We start from the raw sequence: 22,693 nt of genomic DNA, 5'->3' as shown, positions 1-22,693 counted from the left end.
ACTACAGACTTGGCTAACACCCATATATAGACTTAGCAATTTAGACTTAGACTTACATATGGACTTAGACTCATAATAATTCAATAATTCTCAATGCCATCCTTTTCCTCCTCCTCGTCAATTCGTGCTGCTTCTGAACAATGGCTATTGAACGTAAAAATCGTGCACAAGCTCTATCATGGCTCTCCTTCTAACGTCTTCCATAAAGTCAAGGGCAGAATACCAAAAGAATTGGACGTTCTCCTACTTTCAGATTTGATTTTTTCTATCTCAGGTTCTCTAGACGGTCAGACTGTCCCTGCTGATGCAATCGCGCACTCTGCCTTGATGCGCTACCTCCGTAATGATCTCAATGAAGCACGTATCGAAGCAACCTTTTTTCCGTTTTTTTTTATGTGACAATCTATTCCAGAACGCACTTCAGCTTGGTTTAAACACCGTTTCTGACGCATACGTTGACGGCGACGACGGCCACGCTAAAAGTAAGCTCCTTAACTGTGCGTTATCTGCCCACGCACAATTTCCACCTGCAGTCACTCTGACGCCATCGCGGTCCCTATGCCATACATCCCGCCCACATGCTATTCTCGTGGCAGTGGATCTATGTTATATTTGGAAAACCGCAGGCGATCGCGAAGACTCCACAGGCCTTCTCGGCGATGCCAGCCCGTTCGCAGACAACTTGTACCTACCCTTTGAGCTTCTCCTCAAGCGCGTCACAGAGCAGCTTTTCAATCAGCTTGTCGGGTGCGTTTCTGCAGTCAGAACTGAGTATATGCGTTCTCATATGGCTCAGACGCTATCCTCTTATCTTTGGGACGTGGTGCAGAGTATGTTGATACTTTTTCTGCTCAAACGCTCTAACAATGTACAGAGACTCGACATGGAGTCCGAGTACTTCCCTTCTGTTGCACAATCCATTCTCGAAATCATGCGGCGGTCCCCAAATCCCCATTTTGTAGCACGTTGTAAGCGACTAATTAAGGTGCGTTTTCTATTTCTGCTCGTGCACGCCATAAATTTCTGTCTAGACTGCACGCGCTCGCCATCACTCCGTGCTCCAGACCTCCGCGGCAGCCCTCTCCTTGTGTCTCGCCTCCCGCGACTCAGACGACTCGGATGATGGCGAGCAAATCAGTGGTTCGAAACTCACACCAGAAGCCGTATTGTGTGAGTCCTTGGAGCAGATATTTAGAGCAGGGGTCCCTCAGACCCGCTTCAAGGTATGAGTTCGCCCATTCAGGAGCGACAAGCGTGCGAGTTATTCAGAGCCAGGTCATCGCCGCACGCTCGACCCTATTGACTTCCTCAGCTGGGGATGTCGATCAACTGATTGACGATGACGCCATTTTCAACACTGCGGAAATAGATTTCCCTCTAGCTTGGCCCAATCTCCCTGACATTCACATAGATAACTCCATTTCGGTTATTGATATGGAGCAGACCGTGCCGAGCAACACGGATGATCTTTTAGAGGACTGGCCTGAAGAAGCATCACCCTGGTCCACGTTTTCTGGTGCATGGACCACGCATTCGGACGAATCTCTTATCGATGGGCTAGGCTCTTCATCTCGACCACGTAGCACTACACCCCCTTTGGCACGGTCCTATCTGACTGAAAGTGAAGACGATAGCTTCGTGTTGGATCTAGAACCGGATCACGAGCAAGAGGATGCGAAGATGGAAGATGCCGATTTCGACCGTGTTGTGTTTCATCCACCCCTGTTAGGTCATCGCGCAAAGTTTGGGCGCCAAGAACAACCTGGAGGTACAGAGGAATTTGACTTGCTTGTTGATGAAGAATGGAGCTGCGAGGACGAGTTATTATTTGATTTGGCCGACGTATTCGATGACTCGGGTGGTGTTGGTGTTGACGGCGAAACTGGACCCATTGCTGTCTCACAAGCTCCGGACGGGGGCCCTGATCAAGACATCTTCTTACAGGTGAAGAGCAATACCGCGGATCAAGAATACGGTTTTGACACACACTTTGGCATGGAAGGTCAGGTGGTCCAGGGTAGCGCATATGACTGTTTTACGGATGTCTGGGATCTATAACGTGTTCTGCAACAAAGTCTGACTTGGGAAACAAGTGTGCTGAAACTGATTGTGACATATCAGATCCGACATCCGATGCCGGGTATAATTGAAATGTTTGATTAAGACTCCGCCACTCCGCTTAGGTAATTACATCTTTGAGGGAAAGACTGGAAACGCTTAGAAACGTCAAGTTGTCGACAAACTTTTGTTTCCAATTCGATTCATCGGTGCTGAGCTTCCTCTTCGACATTCTCGAAGGCTTTTCTAGCTCCTCCTCCTTCATTGTCTTTTGTCCCTAGCTCGTTCTGCTAATCACTTCACCATGCTGCCGGCCAAGCGCAACAAGATCGACATCAGTGTGAGTTATCGATGCCTCGTGCCAAAGCCATGTATTCATCTTGGCACAGAAACTGACGGAGGAGGAGCAAAAGCTCTTTCGACTGTACGGCAAACTTCCAGCGCACAAGAACATCTTGACCAAGATGCAAGGGGTAAGTTACATGTCTCACTATTCACCTTTGTTCTTATTGTATGCACTCCAGGACCGGAAATATTTCGATTCAGGTGACTATGCACTCTCCAAAGCCGGAGTCGCACCACAGAACACCGTTGGTACTGCGATCCCCAATCCAGACAAGTAAGTTCCGTTCTCCATTATTACCATGCACAGTGACTCACTCACAGCCACGCATAGCATCCCACATGCATCATCGCCGCCGACATCACACTCCGGCGGGTTAAGCGTATCCCCCACAAACAGCTCATGTCCTGCAAAAGAGAGTTCACTCTCCCATTCCGAGGAAGAAGAGCCAGAGAGGGAAGATGCTGATGCAGGGGACCAGGAGGACGCATAGACGTTTACTCTTCTTACTTTCCGTGCTCATCCACATCCCGATTCTTCAAAGAGCTTAAAGACGCTACTTTCTGCTCATGTATTCCCTATGTATCATCGGTACCCCATCCCATGCCTTCCAGATTCAATGCTTGGCTACCCTGCCCTGATCTGTAGTCTGCTGTTGTTTTGAATCTGTTCTGTATCAGTAACTACATATAGTATCCGCTCATCGCACATTCATCTGTCTATTCTGCAGGTGCTATCTATAATAATTCTGGAACGTTGGTGTGACGTGACTTGCGTGACTGCTTCTGCGATGTACGTGACTGTGACCGTCGCGCTTGTGGCTGGACGCGTCCATTTCATGCGTGTTTCTCATTCTGATCGAAGATGTCTTCCTTACGCAGTGATATTTGCGAATGGCTTGGAGCTACAGACTTAGAGGAGGACTCAGAAAGCCTTATAAACGAATGTACGATTTCACATTTGAATCCACAAAGAACAGTCATCGAACACGCTCTACAGGCATATCCATATGTCAGATGTACAATCTGACAGCAAAGGACCTCCAATATAAATGGGAAGCTCTCTCTTACGGTAAAGCGCAGACAATACTCCGCTTTACACGCGAATCTGCATCAGACGTGAAGGCCCAGATTCAGCGGGAGATGCAAGCCAAGAATGCCAGCAGTGTATCCAAGTCAGCAGCGACAGGCTTTGTGCGCGGGAAGTTCGCGAATTCTGCGAAATTTGTGGGGGTAAATGCTAAGGGACTTGCTGGGCCGCTCAAGGCTGCGGCTCAACCACCGAAAGCGCTTTTTGGAGGCATGGCGAGCGTGCCTGTGAAGCTTGAGCAGGACTTTGATGGGCCGATCGCCAGTTCAAGTAGGGTCACTTTTGTAGGTCAGAAAGAGGCTAGACAAAATCGCGCATGTGAGTGTCAATCATCATTACCTTGATCTTCCCTACTCATCCAGCCCAAGATCGATATATGTATGAAACATTAGGCGAACGAAGCGACAGTACGTGTTTATCTGGAAAACATTGTGGATGTACTCTAGCTGGAACTTTCTCTAGCTCTGGATGCACAACTCGATGGGTTTGGCGAACTTGTTTTGAAACATTATCGGGATATCCATCAGTTGGGTCATCCTGGTGTTTTTTCTGAGGTATGAGTGCGTTGATGACTGGTTTTGTTAGCTGATTTTTGATGCAGGAATCATGTGTTGTTGTGGGCCGGATCGTGCTAGACGCTGAGGCTTCTGGGTCAGGCATCAAGTTGAACGATCAGTCGCTCATTCTCGAGTCATCGCGATCGCACGGTGATGGACTCCGTGTGCCTCTACAACTCGCGCCAGATCTCAAGATTCGGGGAGGGTATAAAGGCTTGGGTGGTGTAGGCCTATTTCCCGGTGCGGTAGTAGCACTCAAAGGGCGCAACGGTGGTGGAGGTTATTTCATTGCGTCTGAGATTCTAGCTGTGAGTATTTCGAGTCTCTGGTTTTCTTGTTGAGATAGAAAACACACTTCGCGTAGATACCCCCGATGCCAGCGTCTCCTGCTCCACCGAGTAACGTGGCAGCAAGTTTCGATATGTGCATAGCATGCGGGCCATTCACTCCAGATGCTAACCTCGACTACAAACCGTGGAGAACTCTTATCAGCAACCTCAAGACATCAAAACCTGCCGTCGTCTTACTCGTACGCACACTCATTATTCAATTCAATATTTGAATCTCATCCAACCAGCTCGGGCCATTCGTAGACGCTACACATGCCGACATACAGAACGGCATGGTTGACGAGACGCCATCGGACATTTTCAAACACCAATTTATCGCCCCCCTCCGCGATTTCCTTTCTCAATCACCAACAAGCACAGTCCTTCTCGTACCAAGCGTGAATGACATCATTAGCGACCACGCAGTTTTTCCTCAATGCGAGCTTGATGACGAGTTTCGTGGTGATCCGGTGGGTTTTTCGAGCGCTATTCTCTTGCTCTCGAGCTAATGACGTATTGATTTCAGCGCATACGGCTCCTTCCTAATCCTGCGCGCTTTTTACTAAACGAGATTTCTTTCGCTGTATGCAGCGTGGATGTGTTGTATCACCTGCGGAAGGAGGAATACTTTAGACGTGGACAAGAAGTAGATTCTATCGTATGCGAACCGGAGGCTGCTAGCGACCCCATGTCGAATCTCAGCAGATATGTTTTGCAGCAGAGAAGGTGACACTTTTGTAATATTTCAACTTGCAGCAACTTACATCCAACGATTTGCATAGCTTTTATCCGATATTCCCTGTTTCCTTAGACGTTGCACACGAAGTCAATCTTGACGTATCGCATTCCGCAGAGTTAAGAGTCGCCGAAAGTCCTGAGGATCCAGGTCCTGACGTGATGGTACTACCCAGTCGGTTGAAACATTTTTCAAAGGTGAATCCATTTCCTCAATACTACCCCGTCGTCTCTTCAACATCTGCTGCAGGTCGTGGACAATTCGGTCGTCATCAATCCGTCATATTTGACAAAGGGCACGTATGCCACCCTCTCTTATTCTGGACAGGGAACGGGATTTCCCAAAGATCGGATATCGGCTGATATTGCAAAGTTGTCTTAGAATACCCCAGGTGACTGCTCGTACGATGTCGCATTTTTGATATAATTGCACACATTTATTGCTCTTTTCTGAGGCGTTCATACTGGTGCTGCGATCGCATCACGAAAAACTGCACTGATGGCATCATTAGCTTGTTGCTTCCATCTCGAGTATCCGATGGGGTTCTCGGTGTACACCTTGACTTTTATCTTGCAACCCTGCAGAGCTCTTATAGAAAGCTTATGATGATTATCAAGGCGAACTACTATAAGCGAGTTCTCTGCATCCCATCTGTTATATATGCCAAGTCGTAAGCGTGCAGCAACAGCCATCTCTTTCACATTTGAAGCCACCAGGCGGCTTTATGAATGATGCCCAACCCAACAAATCAAACTCCCATTATTAATTGCCATCGCACGCAGCGAGCACACGGTAAGAAGGAAAACTCTCTTCGTCGTACACCACGAGTACTTCCAGACCACCTAGATGACCCGGTTCATTTCGCCAATTCTTATATCTATTATACAAACATGGGATATATTTCAACCTACGAGAATAAGAAGGTTCAAACTCGGCCTGGCATGATCTCTTTCAGGCTGCTGAGCAACAAACGACGACCGCACAGGAATCACTGGTCGAAAGTGTACTTGAAGAATATACCTGTCTGTCGCACTTCAAGAACTGAGGGCCGTGATGAGAGAAAGTAGACCGCTTTGGGCATTACTGAAGTTTGGTTGTCTCATCGATGTTGGTGGAGCGAGAGCTCTCTTTGAATGGACTAGCGGGGACAAAGAGATCTTGATACGATGTGAAGATGAGACAGTTTTTTAGGTACCGTACTTCCATTCAAAACCATTGAAATATCGAGGAACAGATATACTACAGTGGACTCCATACTGAGGCAAGCCGTCGATGGACGTCGGACGCCAAATAGCCTCGTTATTTTCTGCTCTTGAGACAGAATTATCCCTGCAATCAGTCTACCTAGACTAGACATTAGTAGAGAAGTCGGTAACCTGTGACACTCGTCCTATGATCCAGGACCTCAGGTGAGAAACGTGAGAGATGCAGTGAGATATATAGTGAGAGATATGAAAATTATTGGCTGCCAGTATGAGCCACATCGCTAGGCAAAACATAGCGAACCAAACTGGGGATGCAGTCGAGACGACGACAACGTCAGCAGTGCGGAAAATCAGGACAGACAATGCTGCAGCAAAGAACACCATTCTGTCGAAGAATGAGCCAACAACCTATGGAATATAACTGGAAACGCACGCCCAAATCAAAAGTGCAAATGGCAGACTCAGCATGAGGGCAAGGCTCTCGAGGCCAAGCATAGAGCGCGACATGCCTGACATGAAAGAGGCCTGTGGACATGGGCAATACAAGTCATAAAATAGAAAGTAGACGTACCACCTCTTCAGCAGAGCTTCGTCGGCTGTCATTAACTTGTCCAGCCAAGACCAGCGAGACCACCAACGAGCCCATGACGCAGAGTGTAGACAGATATGTTAGAAGGGTTGCGGCCATCTGAGTCTGGACAGATTGGACCGTAAGAAGGCTGATATCGACAGCAAGCATCACAGTGGACTGAGATGGTCATTGTTTGCATGACAATATGGAACAAAGTACAACTCACATATATTGTATATCCATTCCATTCAGCGGTAAGCCTATCAATAAAGTTCTTCCACCGCGGATGAACGATGGTTTCATCGACCCATATCTTATGAATACCCTTGCTCTGAGCATCAAATGATCCAAACAGAAAGACATTCATGACGCGAAGGATCCCTTTCGAGCGGACATTGGGTTTTTCATATAACGATTGGTCTACACCAAGTCGGGCGCCTAGTTGTCCACAAAAATTCACAAACTTGGCATTGCCTGGAAAAGTGGTTAGAAAATGGGCTGCGTAGACTACTGACCCGAGCTCACAGAAAATTCTTGTGAATCGAGCTGAAATCGGCAAACATATCAGAAGTAATCAGCCGACCTTCGTGATAAGACTTACCGACAATCCACACAGAGAGCTCACGCTCTTTGTTAGCGCTGTCTGGAAAAACAATCAACAACGATTCCCCACATCAGCGAATCATTCACCCATGAGCGAATCCACAAGGTCGAGCATATTAGTAACCTCATCTGAAGCAAAAGGTGCTAGGCATGTTTCAGAAGTAGTATTTTCTGTCGCAACTCAATCGTGGAGGACATGAAAACTCGTCGTTATTTTCTTACCTGCCTGAGCGAACATGACAATTTCTTTGAGTTTTACGACAACATCTTCCGGGAGAAAACGTTTGTTTGGAAATAGTTCGACGTGTCTCCTGTCAATATCATCATATGTCAATTGTGGGAGGTAAAGGACTGTAAAAATGTGTGAGCCCATGTGCTTGGATCATGAGGGAATGGGCATACTGCTAAGAATCGTGCGAACCAGTACTGCGATTCTAGTGCATACCCTGGAACGACGCAATTACAACAGCTCGAATAGAAAGTAATCTACGAAAAGAACTTACTGACATGGCTTCTACACTCTACACCTCGAATTTTGTTCATAAGGGGATCAGATATATGGTCTTCGAACCAGAAGATGATGCATTTTTTGTGATCGGCGAAGTAGTAGCCCCACATTTCTCCGTCATCAGTCTTGATAAGCTCCAATACTAGCTCGACGAGTGGATCTATGGTGATATTTGCTTCGTCCATTTCTCTGTACGCCTTCTTGACGGCTTCACCTATTTTGGTAGCAATTTCAGGGTCTCGAACATCGGCATCAGTGAAAGCTCTCTTGTGCGCGGTATGAGTGCTTTAAACCTTGTAGGAGTAAGCGGTAAACGTACTTGTTTCGGATAATAGAAGAACAAAGCCCCTTCTGGGTGTGTGAGTGGCTCCCATCCTTCTGCAGTGGCAGGCATCCTACAGGTCCATTTCAATCACATCACTAGCTCTCTCGCTAGCATGCTTACTCGGAACAGTTGAAGGGACCTTTCTCAACCTTGAAAGCTTTATACACATTTTTACTGTGACCATGGATTAGAATGGCAACTCACTTAAAATACATTTTGCCTACACTGGAATATGCCTGTCGTATCGCCTGACCTGTGGTCCGGGTACAATGGGAACTAAAGTGGTAACATGTCCTGGAGCCGCAGGAAGTGGTGTCCCCACACCCACAAGGTTGCAAACGCTGGGCTCAGGCATAGAAAGTATCAACGGCGCAGCAGACATCCCGGTGAACTGTGCATTATAAGCTACGTTATTAGGCCTTGCATTAAGCTCGCCGCCGGTTGGTAACTGAAGGCTCATTCCAGGTTGGCACCCTTGGCTTTGTAGAGGTTTGAACAATGGCACAGCGAGGGTCACCGAAGGCGTCTCGTCTTGGTTGATCACTGGCTGAGAGCTCAATGCTAAACCGAACCGTTGTTGAAAATCCCCCTCCTTTCGATTGAAGACAGATCGAGAGTGTCGAATCAGTCGCAGCAGGACATAGAGAAGACTCTTGTGCGTGTGAAATGCGGCCGTCTTGAGAATGCGCCTCAACCAGGAGATGAACATACGAATGTATCGTCCATGCACGATCATTGTAGAGAATAAGTCGAGCCAAGTACAGAAACTAGGGAACTTTGTTGGGTAGTAGTGGACGAGAAGGTAGAAACAATAAGTAGTCTTGAATGGGTACTAGGAGAATGAGCGTTCGGCTCAGTGACTTCAGTAAAGCTGACAGCTTGTGACTACATACAGCAAACATACAGCCCTAATCAAGCCCTAATTCAAATTGACACAGGTTTTGATGGCTTAGCTAATAGCTTCCACTCTTTTTCAAACCGCTCACTGTCTTCGCTTCACTTTTCGATCAACTATGTGCAAGCCAAGGTTATTAACTCTAGATCTCATGCACCAGGATGTGTGACGCATGGGCTGTTCTGTATGGCTATTGAGTACTGACTACGCTACTGCTGTATGTGCACGGTGCTTACATTATAGGATCACATATGATGTCAGTACGCAGGAGAGGAGATGGTTGGATGCGGCTACGCGACCTCATACTCCTTACCACCATGCTCACTTTCCTTGTGGTGCTCTGGCTGCTCTGGGCTGCAACCTCTTCGCTGGTTGGCTCGATCATGGGCTGGATCGGTGGTCATACTGTCACGGCAACCTACGTCCATCATCGACATTATCCAACCGGATCCCTCATTACAATGATTGACATCCTTCTGATGCTCTGTATATCCAAGACCCACATCCCTCATCGTGTCTCCAGTAAGATCTCTCCCTACAACACTTAGGAAGCTTCTGATACTCTTGGCAAGCGCCTCGAAAGATCAGTATACTCCTACTTCGGTTCGGTATAGTCCTGAGATTCGGAGGTTCGTCGAGGATGAGGGCAACTTTCGTCTCTGAAATAATATTCCCGGTCTCGCCGCTACTCGCCCTACGTTCACTGATGGTAGCGCCAGTGGCTCTGGTATCGAGGTTGACAAGATATAGAAACATAATCGTGCATTCTGAGACACTTGTAGATTGTCCACTTGGTTATTCCGAACGTTCATATTCATCACATAGATGGTGGTCTGTGTGACTATTAGAGTCTTACGATCTTGCATTATGATCATTCTACTAGGATGACAAAATACGACCTTTCAGAAGATAGTCATGTGTCCTGATCGTCTTCATTCTTGGACTGCTGAATCTCCTTCCATAAATCTAAGAAGTCGTTGATGTCCCAACCACTACTCAGCGTGAGGCCTTGAGGGCTTCGATTGGTAACATGTTGTGTCGGTGAGCTGTTGCATAAACTGCGTGTTACAGCTGTATGCAAAGGCGAGTCCATCATACAGGGCTTCGGTGAGCTAAATCCACGCGTGAAGACTGCCAAGAGCGGATCGTACGTGCATAGCGGGCAGTCCGTTCATATGGGTCGAAATCGAGGACGTATCCCCAAAAAAGATCACGCATCATCAACAAATCAAAAATATCTTCATATGTGAGATGAGCGCAGGAACTACAACGAAGACAATGGGATACATACAAGTCTTGTTGTCTGTGTCATTTGGACTCGATATTTTCCTTCCAACAATGCTGAAACGTCTCTTGGATCCCGTTTTGTGTTTCGGGCTCATCCATGAAGTCGCAAGAATTCGTGCCGCGGTGTTCTATTCTTGCATAGCTAAGCATCGTCGTTGTCGTCTTGTATGAGCAAGGATCGGAGAGTTGATAAGTACATATGAGATGGCCTTTGCAAATAAAACACCTGAACTCACGGCTCTTGTCCAAAGAATACCATTTCCACAAAAAAGGGTGAATTCGATGGATCATAGGCGCTGCCCTATCACCCGTAAACGTGCTGAAGAGTTGATGGCATCGAGTTCAAAACGGACCAGAATGTCAGGGATTCGCCGCAGATTTTGGCCCCAGAGTGTCCATTTCCTGGATGTCCTCAAACGGACCGGATCCGGATGAGACGCACAGTGTGGGAAGGGAGTGCAGCACAATATTGTCGAATGTGTGCCACAACCTCTGTCGGTGTAGTCCTTTAAGTCTTCCTAACGTATAGGAAGATGGATGTAGCACCGGTTGCAGACCTGAGCGCCTGATTTATACAGCAATAAGCTGTGAAGCGAACATGAGATGAAGCATGGGACGAACCTTAAAAGACGCTTAAACGAACGACTGTCCATCTTCTTCAACTCCCAACCGGACGCCCTGTAATTGCTGGTGATCGAGGGTTCGTTCAAACGGTGTGGTTCATAAGGCGACTTTGGACTCGGATTCCCACAAGGATCTTTTGCGTTTTCGGATACCGGCGCAGCACGTGCATGTATTGTACCGAAGCTGTCTTGTAGGTGAGGATCGGATTCCTGTTAGGCTGTCTCATGAGCAATGCCCGTGTACTCGTAATGACAACAATGAAACAGGCTCGCCGACTCATCAGGAACCATACTGTTGCCCGATAATTCAAGACCTCAGCAGGTTTCTTTTGCACATATCAGGCTACAATCTACCTGTAGCGGAGCGCTAAAATCCTGGGCCACCATGTCTTCCTTTAGCACTGAGAGCACTGAGACGCAATCCATTGCTGGTACCGAGACGCAGTCCATCGCTAGTACCGAGACGCAATCCATCGCTAGTACCGAGATACAATCCATCGCTGGTACTGAGGTACAAAAGATCATGCCACGTCAGACATTACGAGGTCATGTCGACTGGGTAAATGGTGTTGTACATTTGCACGCCCGACGACAGATCATCACATGCTCAACGGATGGCTCACTGCGACTATGGGACCTACTAGAGAGTTGCACACAGATAGGAGAGGACTGGCGAGATGAAGAGGATGAGGCAGGAGTGCATTCCATGGCATTGTCTCCAAATAGCAAGACAATTGCAAGTGGATGCGGTGACGGGAAAGTGAGGTTATGGGATGTCGAGACGAGGAAGGTTATTGACAAATGGTCAGGACATATCAGTGCTGTGTGTGCATTGTGCTGGAGTGGAAATGGTAAACGAGTGCTGAGCGGATCCTGGGATGGGACAGCAAGAGTCTGGGATGTCGAGAGCAGCCAAACTGTCCTGACAATCGAAACCGGGCACTTGTGGGTGTGGGCGGTGATATACTCACCCGATGCAGCGAAAATTGCAACCGGTGGAGACAAGGATGCAATACAAATCTGGGATGCCAAGACGGGCAAGCTGCTTAACACGCTCAAACATGACCTCATAGTCCTCAGCTTGGCCTGGACGTCGGACGGAAAGAAACTTATCTCCGGTTCATATGGCCAAATTATAATATATGATCCAACCACTTTGCAGGAGATCGCCCATCTGCATCAGGAAGGACACTCCGCCGTGGAGGTCATCATCTTGTCTCAGAACGACAGCCTTCTACTATGTGCATCAGGTTACCAAACAGTGCGTCTATGGAATCTGGACACAAACCTTCCAGTCGGACCACTCCTGCAGCACGCAGATGACGTAAAGTGCGCAGCCCTTTCCGCTGATGAAAAGCTAGTCACTGGTTGCAAAAACGGATGCGCGTACGTGTGGGACATTCAAGCCATCCTCAAAGAAGCTGGCCTTGAAGACCTCCTTCGGCCTTCATCTGATGTAAAGCTTATGGCTCTTTTGTCAAAACTGCGCTAATATCACATTCGCAGGTTACAGCTCAAGAGTCATCGATGGATGTACGTGATTTGTTTCTCAACCTTCCCAGTCATTGTAACCTAGATATTCTATTTAGGCGGATGCCACGCAAGCCGTGGATGGTGAACTTTTGGCAGATTTTTTTGGAGGTGCCGTAGATGGTGCTAATGTGCGTCATCAGCGTTTTTGAAAGGCTTTTGTGCTGACCTCTTGATCTCAGTTCTCCGGAACGTATGCTAACTATCATACTTCCTCTTCCAGCCGTCCTCGCCCTCTCGCATCTTATTTTGGGAGTGTCAATACGCTCTTCGGTCGCCTTTCGTCACCTTTCCGCCACTCTCGATCCAATACTGAACCCCAGCAACGCCCAAGGCGAGCCTTATTGTCTCGTGGGCCTCGTATCGTCGAAGTGGCTGCAGTGAAAGACAGAGAAGTATGTATTTCTTCGTGCGTATTTCCTATCGTCGTGGTTCAATGATTTCTGTCCAGGTCATATTCACTGCCCCGCCGCCGCCAGAAAAAACACAGCAGCAAACCCAATCGCACGCCCAGGGGTCATCTACGACACAGCCTCCTCCAGGTGCTAACTCTACTACACCACATCCAAGATATGCGCATTCACTACCCGTCCGATTGTTGGGTCATCTTGTGCTTTTTCTCTGCTGCGCATCTCCTCAACACGCCGATCCCAATGCACAACCAACGCAGCAGCAGCAAGGTCAATCAACAGATCAAGCCCAGCCCCAAGTGTTATCATTACAGACTCGGTCTACTGCCGCCTCGACATCTGCGACGCCTGCTCCTGCAACTAGTCCTCCTGCGACTAGTCCTACCGCGCCAAGTGCAGCAAGCGCGTAGCTACGGCCCCTTCTATGGCCACCTCATCTCGCTATCTTTTCTGCCGTGCAACTGCCCCACACGCCGATAATACAGGTACAGAACCATTTTATATTTGCTTCTAGTTCTTCTGTACTCATCTCTTCATATCATTTGGCAACCACGTATATCAATCTTGTTTCCTCGTCATGAGACTCGTGCAACGTATCGAACTCGACAATGCCAACTGCTGCAAGAGGAACACTCTAAGATTAATCAAGACGACGGCTAGCATGGATGATATAGTTTGTTTTCCTACACAGCCCATTCTCCGTCCAGATCTTCGTTTCTCAACTCAATCTCGTCACATAACTAGGAGAATAGTCAATGCAGCGAAGATTCGGCAAGAGAATCTCATCAAAGGCAGCATTCTTTTGCTACCAGCATCTCAACTGGATCTGTGAACAACATCACAACCGTGAAACAGAGCATTTGCGTTCTATACGACCTCGCTATCAATGATCTGTTGAGTGCCATCCCGTAAGTATTTCTACAAGTCCGCACCTTATCTCAACACCTTCTTCGGAAGATCTCTCGAACATGTTTCTCTCCCTCGTGCTTTTTTCTATTCTGCATTTCTCTGCCTGGGTGGTGTACACCTTTTAAACGGGTCTATTTGCAACTGGCCTTTGGATTATCATCATTCACAAGTGTGGCCACCAATCATTTTCTGAGTCCAAGTTGATCACAACCTTGATTGGGATCTGTATACGAGATTGAATTTTATTGCCTGGAGTCAGAAAGATATTTGTTTAACGATTTATTTTGGCAGACTTCAACCCTGATGCTGCGATGTTCACACATCAGCATCGTGCTCTGGCTCGTTTGTGTCATCGGTTGTATTTTTGATTTTGTATCGTGTTCCATCTCTACTTGGCACCTTACCTCTGGGTCGACCACAAGGCTTGTTCTCATCACGTTCCTCTGACATAATACCGACCCCCATCTTCCCTCACTAACATGCCTCTGAGTTCCCTTTCTTCCGTGGTACGCTGGCTTCTTTGGACCACAACCTCTTCAGTGACTGGTTCGATCATGGATTGGATCGGTGCTCCCGGCGGCTGGAAGAAAGACTACATGGTTTCAAGGAGTGCGAAGCCAGTCCACTCCTACTTCGGTTCAGTGAGACATCGTTTAGTTCATTGAGAATGCGGGCACCTTCTTTTCCATAAAAATACATCAGTTCTCGCCGCCATTCGGCCTTCATTCACTGATGGCAGCACTAGTGATTAGTATTAGTCCTACCATCCTGCATTATAATAATTCTAATGGACGGCAAATGTAAACGACCTTTCAGCAGGTGACCATGAATCCTGTGTATTCGTCATCATCCATAGACTGCTGAATCTCTTTCTAACGCAGATCTGAGACGTCGTTGGTGTCCCAACCGCTACTTAGCGCGAGGGCTTTAATCGACAGTATTTGTGCTGACGAGCTGGCGCATTACGCGTTGCGACCAGATGGAAAGCTGAATTATTGATACGGAGCTCCAGTGTGCTCAACCCTCGCATGAAGACTGACGAGAGCTTTGAATAGAAGGGGATCCGTTCGGGGTGAATATGGGATGGAGTCTTCAACGGACTTGTCCCCATGAAAGATTGTGCATCATTAGCACATTGAAGATGTCTTCATACGTGAGATGAACGAAGGAGGTTTGAATCGTTCATGCCATCTGGATACGATCTTTTGCTGTGCTTGCGTCTCGTTCATAAAATTAGAGAAATTTGTATCGCATTATGAAATCCATGCATGAGCGTCGTCGTCGTGGCTTGGCTGAGCGAGAATTAGAAAACTTGGACAGGATGAACCTACGCTCCTAGCAATATGATACCATTTCTCCAAGACGAGCTTGCGTTGATACGACGGTTCATTCGAGGAATCGCTTTGACATTCCTCAACGTCCGTGTCAATACTCCTGCAGATCTTGCGATACGAAGTCTGAGAAATATAAATCTATGATAGTGATCCATTTGAGAGGCGAGGATGGTGGTAGCACCCGTGATGCGTCCACTGATCCGAATGAGGACTGATATTGATGGAATGAACTGACCTTTGGTGAAGAGAAATTGAGCGTGGAGAAGATTGCGTCGTATTCTTTCTGGAAAGGAGAAACTTGAATATCGTTCGATGATGGCGTCGTTTCTATCATTATCCTCGTCTTCCTGATCTGAAAGAGTTTGCTGCAGGACTGGATGGTGGGAAGAGAGTATGACTGAGACAGAGCGTGAACGTAATCAACCAACGCGTTTTCCGAGCCTTCTGGTACGAGAATATCAGTTGTGTGGAGGTACTCTTTGAATGCTTTTGATGTCGATGAAAGAAAAAAGTTGGAAGGAGAGTAGACGATCTGGCGTCAATACAGGAAAGACGGGGTGTGATGACACGCTCGTATGCGATACATGTAATGAGCTGTCACTGCCTTGTGTGGAGCAAGTCAGACCTTGCCAGGTCGATTTACTAGTGAAAGAATTGTCCTGGATATGCAGTTGCCACCAAGACAAATACGCAGCGTTCAACGTTGCCACGAAATTTCATTCATGTAAACTTTCACTCATCTTCGTGTATCAAGTTTGCTGCCATTCATGACCAAGGTGGTATATTTTTTTCTGAGAAAAGGAATGCACTGTAGCAACGTCATGATCGCGCTTCTCTACATGCAACCAAGAAAGAATGCACACACCACCAAAATCAAAATCATCTCGTAGATCTTATCAGATATTAGCTTCATACTGAAGCTTAAGCCACACCAGGCCCACATGAAACCCAAGTTGAAATGGTGTGATGATGGTTTGCCCTTTGAGTTGGAGTGAGAGTGAGAATTTACGGAGTGAGAAGGTAAAAAGTGGCTAGATAACAGGTCTGTGATACAGGACTGTCGACTTTCGTATGAAGCGAAGTGACTTCGTGCTGAGGTGGAGAGAAAACGCGTGTGCGAAGTAGTGACACTCACCATGACTTCCTTGGTAGACGACAGCTCCGTCCTTAGTAGTGATACTACTGGCATACTACTCTGCCTGCATGTTAATGGCATCGAGTTGGAACATTTTGAATGGCCACCCTAACCTAGTCCGTACTACGTATAGGAACATTCACACAGCACTGGTACCTGAGGCCTGCCAAGCATTTGATCTACACAGCAATCAGCTGTGAAACGAACCCGAGGACCGCACATGGGATGAACCTTAGGAGAAGACGTGAACGAATGGGTGCCCAACCTCCTTAACTCCCGACCAGACGCCCTCAGATCGCTGTTAAGCGAAGGATCGTCTAAACAGTGTTGCACATAAGTGATATTGTAGGCTTTTCTGCAGGATACAACTGACCAGATGCTTGCCAGCAGCTTTGGATGCCCACAAAATCACTTGCATATTCCTGATATCTCAAGTAACGACGCAGCACCCCCTCCATAGACAGTCCCGAAGTTAGAGTTTTGAGCAAGGAGTGGGCCTGTAAGTAGGCTATATTATTAGCAATTACTTGCGTGCTCTGACAAGAAGTAAGGTGACAAAAAGCGGACTCGCGAGCAATTACTGCTGTTGCCAGATAATCCGATCTGATTCCAAGATCCCGCCTCTCTTGCATATATATTCCCCAATCTGCCGCAGTTGAAATACCGAGTGCCGACTATGTCTTCCTCAACCATCGAGACGCCAGAGATCATGCCACGTCAGACACTGCGAGGTCATACCGACTGGGTAAACGGTGTTGTACATCTGCATGCCGGACGACAGATCATCACATGTTCAATGGACGGCTCACTGCGACTATGGGACCTAGAGAGCGGTACACAGATAGGAGAGGACTGGCGAGATAAGGGGGATGAGGCAGGAGTGTGGTCCATGACATTGTCTCCAAATGGCAAGACAATTGCAAGTGGATGCAATGACTCGAAAGTGAGGTTATGGGACGTCGAGACGAGGAAAGTGATTGCTAAATGGTCAGGACACACTAATGTTATAGGTGCATTGTGTTGGAGTGTAGACGGTAGCCAAGTGCTGAGTGGATCCTGGGATGGGTGGGCAAGAGTCTGGGATGTCGAGAGCGGCCAAACTGTCCTGACAATCGACACCGGGCACTATTGGGTGAAGGCGGTGATCTACTCGCCCGATGCAACGAAAATTGCAACCGGTGGAGACTTGGCAGTCAAAATCTGGGATGCCAAGACGGGCAAGTTGCTTAACACGCTCAAACACCGTTGTTTTGTTTTGAGCTTGGCCTGGACGTTGGACGGAAAGAGACTTATCTCCGGTTCATATCCAACTAGGATATATGACACAACCACTTGGCAGGAGATCGCCAATCTGGAAGATGACACAACCTTCGAAGCCATCACCTTGTCTCAGAACGATCGCCTTCTAATATGTAAATCAGATATCAATGATTTATCAGTGCGCCTATGGAATCTCGAAACAAACCTTCCAGTCGGTCCTCTCCTCCAGCACGAAGATGTCGTACACTGCGCAGCCCTTTCCGCTGATGGAAAGCTACTAGTCACTGGTTCCGAAGACAAAAATGTGTACACATGGGACATTTACGCCATCCTCCAAGAGGCTGGTCTTGAAGACCTCCTTCGGCCTTCATCTGATGTAAAGCTTATGGTTCTTTAGTCAAGACTCAAAACTGCGCTAATATCACATTCGCAGATTATAGCTCAAGAGCCATTGATGGATGTGCGTGGTTTTTTTCTCAGATCTCAACCTTCCCAGTGGTTGTAACCTGGATATTCTATTTAGGCAGATGCTACGCAGGCCGTGGATGATGAACTTTGGCTAGGTTTTTTCAACGATGCCACAGGTGGTGCTAATGTGCGTCATCAGCGTTTTTAATCGGTTCCAGTGCTGACCTCTTGATCTCAGTCTTCTAGAACGTACGGTAACTATCACCGTTCCTCTTCCCGCCGTCCTCGCCCTCTCGCATCCTCTTTTGAGAGTGTCAATACGCTCTTCGGTCGCCTTTCGTCGCCTTTCCGCCGCCCTCACTCCAAGATTAATGGATCAACCAAACTCCAGCAATGCCCAAGGCGGGCCTCATTGTCTTCTGGACCTCGTATCGTCGATGTTGCTGCAGTGAAAGACAGAGAGGTATGGATTTCTTCGCGTACATTCCCTACCGCTGTGATTTAATTTCTGTTCAGGTTATATTCACTGCTCCCCCGTCGCCAGAAAAAGCACAGCAGCAAACCCAATCGCACGCTCAGGAATCATCCACGACACAGCCTGTTTCAGGTACTAATGCTACTACACCACATCCCAGATACCTACTACCTGTCCGATTATTGGCTCATCTTGTGCTTTTTCTCTGCTGCGCATCTCCTCAACACGCCGATGCCAATGCACAACCAACACAGCAGCAAGGTCAATCAACAGGTCAAGCCCAGCCCCAGGCGTCATCATTGCAGACTCAGTCTACTGCCGCTTCGACATCTACGACGCCTGCTCCTGCGACTAGTCCTACCACACCAAGTGCAGCAAGCGCATAGCCACTGAGCCCCTTCTATGGCGGACTCATTTCGTAATCTTTTCTGCTGTGCAATTCCCCCACACCCCGATGATCATTAATACAGGCACACAACTACTTCATATTTGCTTCTAGTTCTTCAGTACTCATCTCTTCATATCATTTGGCAATTACGTGCATCAATCTCGTTTCCTCGCCATGAGACTCGTGCAATGTATCGAACTCGACAATACCAACCATTGCAAGAGGAACATTCTAAGATCAACTAAGGCGATGACTAGCACGCGCACGGATGATGCTTTGTTTTTCTATGCAACCCATTCTCCGCCCAGATCTTCGTTTCGCAACTCAATCTCGTCACCTAACTAGGAGAATAGTCAACGCAATGAATCTTTTGCAAGAAAATCTCATCGAAGCCAGTATGTTATCATTTCTACTATTTTGATCGACATAGTTAATCCAATGAGAGTAGTGTGCCATGCGTGAAAAATCTCTGATAGTGACGTATCGCGGTGATCAACTGAGAAAGAAAGCCTCATCGAAAACAAGCGACAGCGTTGATATGAAGCTCTACTGAATGAGTACTGAATCCTGCAAGCAAACTGTCTCAACCCCACCGTTTCATTACCGCTTCTGCTCGCAAGAGTCTTGCCATTTGGAGACAATGCCATGCTTCTCAGTGATTCCCTATCTTCCTCATCCTGCCACTCGTCACCAATCTGTGCACCACTCTCCAGGTCCATAGTCGCAGTAAGCTATCTCACGAACATGCAATGATGTTTCCAGCTTGTTGAGCCTCAAGCACTGTTCCGTCTGTCTTTTGCTTCCCCGTCGTCTTCAATGAATGCTGTATACGGTAGCCTGGTCATGGTGTTGTAAACTCTTTATTTAGATGGGTATTATGGAACGCGACGTATTCAGGGTCGAGGCGGGGAAGAATGTCGGGGTGGATGGTGGAGGGAAGGTCTGACATGGTGCTGGTGGGGCTCAGGATAATCAAGCAAGGTAGTTCCGTAAAGCCGGTACTTGAATATCGTAAAAGAAATAAGTTCAGAGATAGACGCTGTCCTATAACCTCCAAACGTGCTGGAAGGGTTGATGGAACCGAGTTGCAACATAGACGGGATGAGACATGCAGAGGTAGGGAGGGAGTGCAGCACCTTGTCGAATGTGTGCCACAACCAGCGATGTAGTCCTTACATATAGACACAGCACCGGTTGCAGAGCCGAGCGCTGAGTATTTTGATCTACACAGCAATAAGCTGTGTGAAGCAAACACGAGGATTACACATGGAATGAACCTTAAAAGGCGATGTGAACGAACGGACGCTCAACTTCCTCAACTCCCAACTATACACGCTCTGATCGAGGGATCGTCTAAATGGTGTAGCTCTCAAGTGATACTGTAAGCTTTTGCGGCAGGAAACAACTGACGAGATGCTTACCAGTAATTTTGGATTCTCACAAAGATCTCTTGCACGTTCTAATTTCTCAAATAACGACGCAACACAGATTTTTGGATAAGCAGGGGACCTGTAAGTGGACTGTCTTATTGGCAATCACTTGTGCGCTCTGACAAGAAGTAGGGTGACAAAGACAGGACTCACCAGCAATTATTGCTGTTGCCGGATAACCCTATCTGATTCCAAGATCCCGCCTCTCTCGCATACATAGTCCCCAATCTGCCATAATCGAGATACCGAGCGCTGATAATGTCTTCCTCCAGTAAGACACGAGCGATCATGCCATGTCAGACGCTGCGAGGTCATACCAGCTGGGTAAACGGCGTTGTACATCTGCATGCCGGACGACAGATCATCACATGTTCAACGGACAACTCACTGCGACTATGGGACCTAGAGAGCGGTACACAGATAGGAGAGAACTGGCAAGATAAGGAGGATGAGGCAGGAGTGTGGTCCATGGCATTGTCTCCAAATGGCAAGACAATTGCAAGTGGATGCAATGACTCGAAAGTGAGGTTATGGGACGTCGAGACGAGGAAAGTGATTGCTAAATGGTCAGGACACACTAATGTTGTAGGTGCATTGTGTTGGAGTGTAGACGGTAGCCAAGTGCTGAGTGGATCCTGGGATGGGTGGGCAAGAGTCTGGGATGTCGAGAGCGGCCGAACTGTCCTGACAATCAAAACCGGGCACGATTGGGTGAACGCGGTGATCTACTCGCCTGATGGAGCGAAAATTGCAACCGGTGGAGACGACGAGGATGCAGTCAAAAATTGGGATGCCAAGACGGGCGAGCTGGTGAACACGATCAAACATGACTCCATAGTTCGGAGCTTGGCATGGACGTCTTATCTCCGGATCATATGACCCAATGAGGATATATGACACAACCACTTGGCAGGAGATCGCTCATCTGGGAAGTGACAGACTCTGGGCCAACGCCATCACGTTAACGTCTCGGAACGACCGCCTTCTATGTACAACAGATCATAAAACAGTACGTCTATGGAATCTTGACACAAACCTCGAAGTCGGTCCACCCCTCCGACACGAATATGAAGTAAACTGCGCAGCCTTTTCCGTTGATGGAAAGCTGCTAGTCACTGGCTGCAAAAACAACAATGTGTACACCTGGGACATTTACGCCATCCTGAAAGAAACTGGTCTTGAAGACCTCCTTCGGCCTTCATCTGATGTAAAGCTTATGGTTCTTTAGTCAAAACTGCGCTAATATCACATTCGCAGGTTACAGCTCGAAAGTCGGTGATGAACGTGTGTGACGTGTTCCTTGGTCTTTTCAATCAATATAAGATAGTCACTCTAGAGCAATGCTACTCGACGTCCACCTATTCAGGCCCGTCGAATACCACCAGCCTTTTTCGATGGCGTGCAAAATGGTACCCAGGCGAGTTGTCTGCTCTTTTTAATCAGTTCTGTTCTGACTGTATGTACCCTCAGTCCTCAGCAGCACGTGGTACCTATCGTTCTCCCGCTCGCAGCACTCGAGCGCCCTTTTTCGAACGCTTTTCATCCCTCTTCCACCATTCGCACATCAATGCCGATGAAGCAACCGGACTCCAGCAACGCTCAAGGTGGTCCATCTTTTCTCGTGGTCCTCGTGTGGTCGAAGTTGCTGCAGTTATAGACAGAGAGGTATACATCTCTTTGTGTGCATTTCCCATTGTCGTTGTCTAATGATTTCTGTTCAGGTTATATTCACTGCTCCCCCGCCGCCAGAAAAAACGCAGCAGCAAAACCAATCGCACGCCCAAGAATCATCTACGACACAACCTGCTCCAGGTACTAATCCTACTGCACCACGTCCAAGATACCCACTACCCGTCCGATTATTGGCTCATCTCGTGCTTTTTCTCTGCTGCGCATCACCTCAGCACGCTAGCCAACCACAATACCAAGTCCATGCCCAGGTGTCATCATTACAGACTCAGTCTACTGCCGCCTCGACATCTGCTCCGGCGACTATTCCTACCACGCTAAGCGCAGCAAGCGCGTAGCCACGGCCCCTTCTATGGCAGACTCATTTCGTTTTCTTTTCTACTGTGAAACTCCTCCACACGCCAATGGACATTAATACTGGTATACTATTTCATGTTTGCTTCTAGTTCTTCAGTGGTCCAATCTCTTCATATCATTTGGCAACTACGTACATCAATCATGATTCCTCATCATGAGACTCGTGTAATGTATCGAACTCGACAATGTCAACCGTTGCAAGTGGAACTTTTTTCGAAAATTCAGTTTTATTGTCCTTT

At 47.6% G+C, this 22,693-nt stretch overlaps 5 protein-coding genes across 5 annotated transcripts; 4 read left to right on the top strand and 1 right to left on the bottom strand.

Moving 5' to 3' along the window:
- The first annotated feature begins 99 nt into the window (after positions 1-99).
- Positions 100-2,108, top strand: HD556DRAFT_1525837 (uncharacterized protein). The gene is made up of 7 exons (XM_041309290.1): positions 100-357; positions 413-482; positions 534-747; positions 797-830; positions 875-985; positions 1,032-1,223; positions 1,270-2,108. The coding sequence occupies exons 1-7, from the start codon at positions 328-330 to the stop codon at positions 2,056-2,058; spliced, it is 1,440 nt and encodes a 479-aa protein (XP_041162692.1). The 5' UTR covers positions 100-327; the 3' UTR covers positions 2,059-2,108.
- On the top strand, positions 2,100-3,344 carry HD556DRAFT_1354972 (Endosulfine-domain-containing protein). Its single transcript, XM_041302443.1, has 5 exons — positions 2,100-2,398; positions 2,448-2,531; positions 2,583-2,677; positions 2,735-3,193; positions 3,283-3,344. The coding sequence occupies exons 1-4, from the start codon at positions 2,363-2,365 to the stop codon at positions 2,892-2,894; spliced, it is 375 nt and encodes a 124-aa protein (XP_041162691.1). The 5' UTR covers positions 2,100-2,362; the 3' UTR covers positions 2,895-3,193; positions 3,283-3,344.
- Positions 3,221-5,729, top strand: HD556DRAFT_1354971 (DNA polymerase alpha/epsilon subunit B-domain-containing protein). Its single transcript, XM_041302442.1, has 10 exons — positions 3,221-3,347; positions 3,401-3,808; positions 3,859-3,897; positions 3,953-4,044; positions 4,092-4,355; positions 4,412-4,576; positions 4,625-4,846; positions 4,903-5,102; positions 5,159-5,309; positions 5,362-5,729. The coding sequence occupies exons 1-10, from the start codon at positions 3,266-3,268 to the stop codon at positions 5,491-5,493; spliced, it is 1,755 nt and encodes a 584-aa protein (XP_041162690.1). The 5' UTR covers positions 3,221-3,265; the 3' UTR covers positions 5,494-5,729.
- A 306-nt stretch (positions 5,730-6,035) lies between these two features.
- On the bottom strand, positions 6,036-9,213 carry HD556DRAFT_1354962 (uncharacterized protein). Its single transcript, XM_041302441.1, has 13 exons — positions 8,549-9,213; positions 8,445-8,498; positions 8,319-8,394; positions 7,995-8,265; positions 7,913-7,937; positions 7,714-7,802; positions 7,579-7,662; positions 7,490-7,531; positions 7,414-7,434; positions 7,115-7,362; positions 6,889-7,065; positions 6,751-6,842; positions 6,036-6,702 (listed from the first exon to the last, which is right to left on the bottom strand). The coding sequence occupies exons 1-13, from the start codon at positions 9,058-9,060 to the stop codon at positions 6,462-6,464; spliced, it is 1,932 nt and encodes a 643-aa protein (XP_041162689.1). The 5' UTR covers positions 9,061-9,213; the 3' UTR covers positions 6,036-6,461.
- Positions 9,214-9,280: 67 nt separating this feature from the next.
- Positions 9,281-10,145, top strand: HD556DRAFT_1535013 (uncharacterized protein; the record flags this gene model as incomplete). The annotated part of the gene is made up of 4 exons (XM_041309587.1): positions 9,281-9,416; positions 9,463-9,705; positions 9,743-9,848; positions 10,103-10,145. Exons 1-4 carry the CDS (start codon positions 9,392-9,394, stop codon positions 10,143-10,145), a joined length of 417 nt encoding a protein of 138 aa, XP_041162688.1. The 5' UTR covers positions 9,281-9,391.
- Positions 10,146-22,693: the final 12,548 nt, after the last annotated feature.

Source organism: Suillus plorans (assembly GCF_016647745.1).
Source record: "Suillus plorans strain S12 chromosome Unknown HD556scaffold_15, whole genome shotgun sequence".
In the NCBI taxonomy this organism is placed as follows: Eukaryota; Fungi; Basidiomycota; class Agaricomycetes; order Boletales; family Suillaceae; genus Suillus; species Suillus plorans.
The sequence above is the reverse complement of the archived record's forward strand: the minus strand, read 5'-3'. Positions and strand labels throughout refer to the sequence as shown.

Bases quoted from the DNA above. Each gene is read 5' to 3' on its own strand.
- HD556DRAFT_1354972 (XM_041302443.1), top strand. From the start codon at position 2,363: ATGCTGCCGGCCAAGCGCAACAAGATCGACATCAGT. The intron at 2,399-2,447 runs GTGAGTTATCGA...ATCTTGGCACAG, and splicing joins GCAACAAGATCGACATCAGT to AAACTGACGGAGGAGGAGCA. The intron at 2,678-2,734 runs GTAAGTTCCGTT...AGCCACGCATAG, and splicing joins GCGATCCCCAATCCAGACAA to CATCCCACATGCATCATCGC.
- HD556DRAFT_1354962 (XM_041302441.1), bottom strand. From the start codon at position 9,060: ATGATCGTGCATGGACGATACATTCGTATGTTCATCTCCTGGTTGAGG. The intron at 7,363-7,413 runs GTGAGCTCGGGT...CCACTTTTCCAG, and splicing joins TCGATTCACAAGAATTTTCT to GCAATGCCAAGTTTGTGAAT. The intron at 6,703-6,750 runs GTGCGTTTCCAG...ATTCTTCGACAG, and splicing joins TTTGCACTTTTGATTTGGGC to AATGGTGTTCTTTGCTGCAG.
- HD556DRAFT_1354971 (XM_041302442.1), top strand. From the start codon at position 3,266: ATGTCTTCCTTACGCAGTGATATTTGCGAATGGCTTGGAGCTACAGAC. The intron at 4,577-4,624 runs GTACGCACACTC...TCATCCAACCAG, and splicing joins AACCTGCCGTCGTCTTACTC to CTCGGGCCATTCGTAGACGC. The intron at 4,847-4,902 runs GTGGGTTTTTCG...TATTGATTTCAG, and splicing joins ACGAGTTTCGTGGTGATCCG to CGCATACGGCTCCTTCCTAA.
- HD556DRAFT_1525837 (XM_041309290.1), top strand. From the start codon at position 328: ATGCGCTACCTCCGTAATGATCTCAATGAA. The intron at 748-796 runs GTGCGTTTCTGC...CATATGGCTCAG, and splicing joins CTTTTCAATCAGCTTGTCGG to ACGCTATCCTCTTATCTTTG. The intron at 986-1,031 runs GTGCGTTTTCTA...ATTTCTGTCTAG, and splicing joins GTTGTAAGCGACTAATTAAG to ACTGCACGCGCTCGCCATCA.